Raw genomic sequence first — 6,777 nt, 5'->3', positions numbered from 1 at the left:
ACCTGCCACCTCACTCACTGACATGCACACACGCGCACACACACACACACACACACACACACACACATACATTGAAGCTTTCACAAGCCTAACAATACCACACAAACTTATTTATCATTTTATTATTTTTACTATTTTTTTGACCAGCTCTGTGATAAATGTAAGGCAGACTAAGACTCACAGGTTCTGGCAACAGGAAAAATACTTTTACCAACCTCAGTGCCTGCAGAGGTTACATCAGAGGTTTACTTGCTCCACTTTAATATCTATTCATTAGACCTCATTATCATGCCAACACTTTGTCGTGTTTTTTTTTGTTTTGCAATAATGATCCACAGTTGTGTTAAGAACATTAAGTGTGTAAGTCATGTTGATTATCCACATCAGATTTATTCTTCCATTAATAAGACTTTATCATATAGCTATAAAAGAGAGCTATTCTAGAGTAAGGAACCACAAGGCACCAACTCGTGTGATTGCTTTTACAATGAATTGTGGTGGAATTGTGTGTGACATCTTCGTTTGTGCAGACTGCAGACTGATAAGTCAGAGACTGTCACTAGCATCATCACCACAGACACAGTCACAGACATGAACAATTGAGTGTAGACGTTCCTCTCTTTCGTTGCCGTCAAAAGGCTCTCAAAGGTATCCTCAATTGCTCTTGTGTGTTTGGGTCGCACTGAAGATCACGCCATGGCAGTTTCATCCAGCGTTACTATGACGATCAGCTAGACTTCTATCTGCACTGAGGTATCAGCCACAGTGAAAAACAAAATCGAGAAATTCGTGATGCAGATTGAGATCTTTCGATTGTGAAGGCCATTATTTTAATACATACCAAATATTCAAGTGAGACATTTTTTGTCCTTTTCTTGCTTCTCCACTCCTTTATTCATTTTTGTATCAATTAGTCTGATTATAAAATCTTGGGGTCTTGAAGTTTGACCTCAGCATTAACAGATTGTTCCTCTCTACTGTGAATATGAGAAAATGCTTTAGTCTAGAGGAACCAGAGACCATGAAAGCTTTCCCTTCAGCAGGGGTTAGAAGTCATGGTGACTTTTAAAAAATGTTCTCCGTCAGGACTCCAAGTACACTTAGGACACATTAACTCTCATTGGGGGGAGTGGCAGAACCTATTTTCAGAGTTCAGTTTCAGAAGAATATGAGTTACTTCACTTTGAATGAAAAACAAAAACACAGCTACCCTTGAGAGAATTAAATTATCTATTTTTTCTTCCTTGCATTGATCTAAACCACTCACGAAATTTATAAAATAGTGAACTACTTGTTAAAGTTGATGAATCACCCCAGATGAGCCACCCTGAGGTAAGAACAACAACTTTTTGTTACTGCTAAAATGGGATCCTGTTAGACGATCTAATAAGGAAAGGCTAGAGATAAAATGAAACACTGAATTGTCTCATTATTTTCCTCAATTTTCATTATATTTATATTGATTTGCCTTTTAGATAGAATCATTTTTTAGATTGTATATTTACTCAATTTGCCATTGTGACTCACTACTTTGACAAGATTGTACACCTTCAGTAACCTTTAACTTTCCTTGATACATTTCTGCTTCTTTCCTCTGATCTTTTCTTCTTTGCTCTTTCACTATTGGCATGGCAACAACCCAGTGTCCCTACAGGAATCATTGAAGATATGTCTAATTTGATTTTCTTCCAAGCAGAGTGAGCACACCGGAGGTCGTCGTGGGGTTGATGGACTCAGGAGGCCCAGACAGGTGGCAGGCAGCCCAGCCTCAGAGCCTGCTGTGGGTGTGCATCTACCCAGAGGTGCCAAACTCCAAGCCAGGCTCCCACAGCCTCACCTTGGTCAGGGTGACTGGCAGGGTCGCACTGCGGGTTCAACCCCAGTTCACTGCCCTCAGCCTGACACAGCACACATCTTACCATTACCGTTTGTTTAAGGTGTCACATGTTTTATCTGAAGTTGATTCACCCTTATTATCCACCTCATACACCTCACTACCTCTCACTGTTCAGCTCATTTTTAATTATTTATGGCAAAGCTTCAGTGTTCTGGTCAGAGGAGTTGAAGAGCACCCTTGGTAAAAACCAGTAAAAGACACTTTCATGTTTCATCTGATCGTGTTTTTTATTTATTTATCTGCACTGCTGCAAGATGCCAGCTCTCCATCAGGGGACGATAAAATCTAGCTACAAAGTCACAAACTGCTGCTGTTTCATGTAAACTGAGCAGAGAAAAAAATTAACAATCAACTGTGTTGAACAGGCATTGGATTTATGACTGATTTTGAAGTTAGACAACATAGATGGTGAGAACAATAAAGCACGATAAATAACAGCACAGACAAATTTCCTCATAGATCAGAAAATTGGCTGCCTGCACTCGGATTGGATGTGGGAAACAGAGTGAAAAGCATGCAGTGACTGATTGTAGTCAGTTTTTAGTGTGTTTACAAGTTATTTTAATTTATTTCACATTCAACACTTCATTCAACTTAATGACAAAAGTTAATCTCAGTATATTACATGAAGAATTGATTTTCTCTCAAAGTCAAAATATAATTTGACCAACCGAAGTTCAATACTGTCAATGTCAAATTATCATAATGTGTTTTAGTACTATCCTGAAAGCAACAAAAGGTGGAATCTCTGAAAATTGCATCACTATTTCTGTATCAAAATGCATCACTCTGATGTTGACATCAAACCTTTCTGCTCTTCTACACAGAGAAAGGGAAAGAAGGTGAAAGAAGGGCGAGATGGGGACAGAGAGGTTAGCAATGACAGCGTTTTCCAGCATTCCTGGTTCTCACAGCTGAGGTGTGAAGCGACGCCTCCAGACTCATCAGTTCTCATCAGTGTGAAACAATCACGCCTCGGCTTTAACTGGATAATTCAGGTCATTATGCTTCATTAAATGTATTTACATTTACTGCATTTACATTTTAGCCATGTAAGACTCCACTGGACTCCAAAAGCAAACAGGATAGGAGTAGGAGTAGAATAAGCTTCATCTGCAAGAAATATTAGAGATCAGAGATCAGAGATCACAGCTCACGCGTGAGTTGCAGCGACTATAAAATGATCATGTTGGTGAGAAGTGGTGGGATATAAAGTGGAGGAGATCAAGAGAAGGGCAGAGCACACTGATGTCAGGTTCAAGGTTGCATTGAGGTGAGGAGGAAGAAGTAAAAGAGAGGAGGGCAGCGTCACCTCTGCTCTCTTAATAAGGAGAAATCTCCTGACTCCTAAGACATTGACACAGTAAAGTAGACATTTTTAGCCACAGTGCTGTCAGTGCTGTACCTGTTTACACGATATGCAATAATGTTTCTCAGACACAAAGCACACAGTCAGCTGGCCATATTTGTGCTTGGTAAAATGTGCTGCACTGAACAAGACAGTGACACTAAACCTAAGCTCTAAACTATGAGGTTATTAGCTAAATTGACATTCGAAAAGGAAACACTTAACCAGCTACAAGATAAGACGTCATGGTGTGATTTTATGTTGTATATACTGTGTGCATGTTGGCAACACAAATACAAAATCTTTCTAGAGATGAAAATGTGAGAGAAGCAGACACATACTGCACGTCAGGTTAACATTAGACCATCTGAATCCATCCCTTCAATCTAACTTTAGCTGTCAGATAAAATGATGAGCTGACCTGTTCTTCTCATCAAACCCATTTTAATTAATTATGTCTGATCATGTGTTAACATACAAAACTGAACTGAAACTGAAAACTAAATTTCGTTTAGTCGTATGATTGTCGTATATTTTGTGTATTTTTTGGAAACAATACTGAAACATCATCATGTGCTTAAAATAAATATAATGAGAGTATGAACTCAGTGTGACAGCATCTTCTTCTATCCACATATAAATCATAGTTTTATTGTCACAGTGTGTGGCTTCTTCACACTTTCTTATTATATCGTCCCGTTCTCTGACCAGCGTCTTGAGTGTTAAAAAGTGAATGCGGGAAAAATCTGATGATTCAAAACAAACCCTGTCCCGTAGCCATGTGCAGAATGCATCTGCAGGGTTAAAAAACCCAAAAAGCAAAAACTGTTTATTGTTTTGAGCAGGAGTCAAAATTCACACTTCGACTCCTGTAGCTGGACTTTCCCAGACACAGTGGAGAGGGTGAGGTACTGCGTGTGTGTGTGTTCAGGGGCCTCACTGCTTTAGACAGTGATGGTTTGTGAGAATCTGCGGAGGTGTCACTTCACACCTCTGTGGTCTGGCCTGGACATATAAACCAGTGCAACAGAGCTGAGCAGCACTCACAGCTTTCCAGTCTCTCCAGTAAGATCACCGTGTTCCTCCTCACAACATGGATACCTCTCTGCTCAACTACGGCCTGCAGTACCAGTGGTGCTCTGATTCGGACCTCTCTAGCATCTCTTCTTCAGAAGCCCTCTCCCCTGTCTCTATGGACTCCAGTCTCTCTCCTTCCTACCAGCAGCTGCCACAGTCCACTCCTAAGGCAGCCAAGACTGGATATTCTCAGACCCTCAAATCCTCTTCCTGCTCCCTGTCTGGTCGTGGCCGGAAGACGGGCCGAGCCACCAGGATCCGCAGCAAGCAGAGGGAGAGCGCCAGCGAGAAGGAAAAGCTGAGGATGAGAGATTTGACCAAGGCTCTGCATCATCTCAGGTCCTACCTCCCACCCTCGGTGGCCCCCGCTGGACAGACTCTGACAAAGATAGAGACCCTCCGCCTCACCATCCGCTACATCTCCTACCTGTCGGCCCAGCTAGGCCTCAGCGAGGAGGTGCTGTTTCAGAGAAGGGAACAAGGAGACACCTCAGCCAGTGACACCTCCTCTCCTGACATCCTCAGCTACTTCCAGCACAGCTCCATGGGAGGGCAGGAGGCCCAGCTGCAGAACCAGACCCTGAACCAGGGTCTGTACTCAACCCAGTGTTACAGCCAGAACACCATGCTGCATTCTGGGAGCTGTAGTTTTGGAGCAGATCAGTACATTGAAGTTCCTCAGAGGGACATGAGCATGGATACCATCCTGCAGTCACCTCCAGCAACACAGCCCTCCTGTCAGGTATGTTAACTTCTACTTCTTTTACTACTATTATTTGTGACTCTCTATGTGTAGAACTCATGCACATGTTGAAACAAAAGTACAAAGTGTTAATCAAATTTCCTTTTTTTTAAATGCAGATGTGTGGCAAAGACTTCTGCATGCCATTGGTTCCCAGAGAGTATTGGGGTTAAACACTCCAAGCGCCAAACCATCACCATCCAACAACAGACACAAACTACTTCTCTGTTTTTACTGCCTCACTGTGAAACAAGTAATTTATTTGAAATATATATGTTATGCTACATTTTATTTATTTTGTACTGTGAAATGTCCCATGTAAATATTGATATGTCTAACAATTATTTTTATATGTCTTTATTGTACTATTTATAATAAAAAATATTAAAAATGCCTCATGTTTTGTCATCATTCAAAGCCTTGTTCCCAAGATCACTGTTCGCCATTCAGACATGTCATTATTACGTGTGTTCATTTGAAAAATGTGGATGAAAGCTGAGTAAAAGTGGGATGCTAGAGGAAGGTTGCCAGTTCAAATCCACAAACTGACACAAAATGTAGTCCTGTGAACTCCTGAACAGTGTGTATGTGAATTTACTGAAAGATAAGAACCAGGATGGAAGCTGCTGCTCAGGGACAGAGCTGCAGGGCGTCCTCTGCTGGTAATAAAGGTACACTGGCACTCCATAATATGTTTTTTAATGGTAAACCTCACTGTTCTTAGTGGTTATCATTGTGAAGCAGAAAAATACATGTAGTGGTTTATGTTTTATTTAATGTTGGTATGTCATACTCACAACTACAAAGTTTCCAATATAAGTTTAATCTCATAAACATACCTGACACCAGATGAATGAATAATAACTTTGCTCAGTTACTGCTGGATGTCATGTTAAGTCAAAACTTCATAATAAAACGGAATTGGTTGTGACATAAAACAATAAACATGTTATATGCATCATTAAAAGATCCTATGATGCAAAAAAAAGTATTTTAGTAATTATTACATTCATGTTTTGTTTTGCCAGAAAGCATTAACACTACACTAAAACTGTTCTACAGCAGATGATGCATCCTTAAGTGAATCTTTTGCTGTCATGTAAATGCCATAAATATGGGAACAAGTAGTGTTACCAATTGGAAGTTCCAGAAACATAATAGTGACTTCCCCCTGTGGTCTAAAGCATGTGAGGAATTAGTAGTCTGAGCAGAGCAGAGATCAGCCTCTGGCACAGGTTATCCAGTTTATTTGGTGTATCTTTGTTAATGGGCCTGTGCAAACACAGAGAGGTCCTTGGCACCACTAAGTCTAGACTAAGATATAAGAGCTTCCCTACTCATTCCCCTTTTCTCTCACCTACAGCCCTAATTACCTGCTAGAGCCAACAGGGAAGACTTTAATATTCATAGAGAAGAGTGGCTCTGCATAGCAGGCAGCAGAATTAGGCCTGAGTGTTTAGTTTGCCACATACATGCAGTTCATTTGAAATGCAAGCAGCAACCCTAACACAAAGCCTAATACACTCCCTTAGGTCTTTCATCACAGAAAAGCTAATAAACTCTTTGGGCTAAAAAGGTTTGGGATGAAAGGGTTAGCACTGCTGTGCTGATTATTCACTCATTACATGTGAGTAAACACTGTCAGAGCTAATGTGGATTAAGAGAAGACAGACCCTCATCATCCTGGGAGGGAGAGAAGAAAGTTGGCAATTG

The 6,777-nt window shown here is 40.8% G+C and overlaps 1 protein-coding gene across 1 annotated transcript; it reads left to right on the top strand.

Annotated features, from left to right (window-relative positions):
• The first annotated feature begins 4,295 nt into the window (after positions 1-4,295).
• LOC104920763 (mesoderm posterior protein 1) lies at positions 4,296-5,338 on the top strand. The gene is made up of 2 exons (XM_010733127.3): positions 4,296-5,064; positions 5,184-5,338. The coding sequence occupies exons 1-2, from the start codon at positions 4,339-4,341 to the stop codon at positions 5,235-5,237; spliced, it is 780 nt and encodes a 259-aa protein (XP_010731429.2). The 5' UTR covers positions 4,296-4,338; the 3' UTR covers positions 5,238-5,338.
• Positions 5,339-6,777: the final 1,439 nt, after the last annotated feature.

Source organism: Larimichthys crocea, chromosome VIII, assembly GCF_000972845.2.
Source record: "Larimichthys crocea isolate SSNF chromosome VIII, L_crocea_2.0, whole genome shotgun sequence".
Lineage (NCBI taxonomy): Eukaryota > Metazoa > Chordata > Actinopteri > Sciaenidae > Larimichthys > Larimichthys crocea.
This window is presented reverse-complemented; position numbering and strand designations above follow the sequence as displayed.

Coding starts and splice junctions, on each gene's coding strand:
- LOC104920763 (XM_010733127.3), top strand. CDS start 4,339: ATGGATACCTCTCTGCTCAACTACGGCCTGCAGTACCAGTGGTGCTCT. Junction 5,065..5,183: donor CAACACAGCCCTCCTGTCAG/GTATGTTAACTT, acceptor TTTTAAATGCAG/ATGTGTGGCAAAGACTTCTG.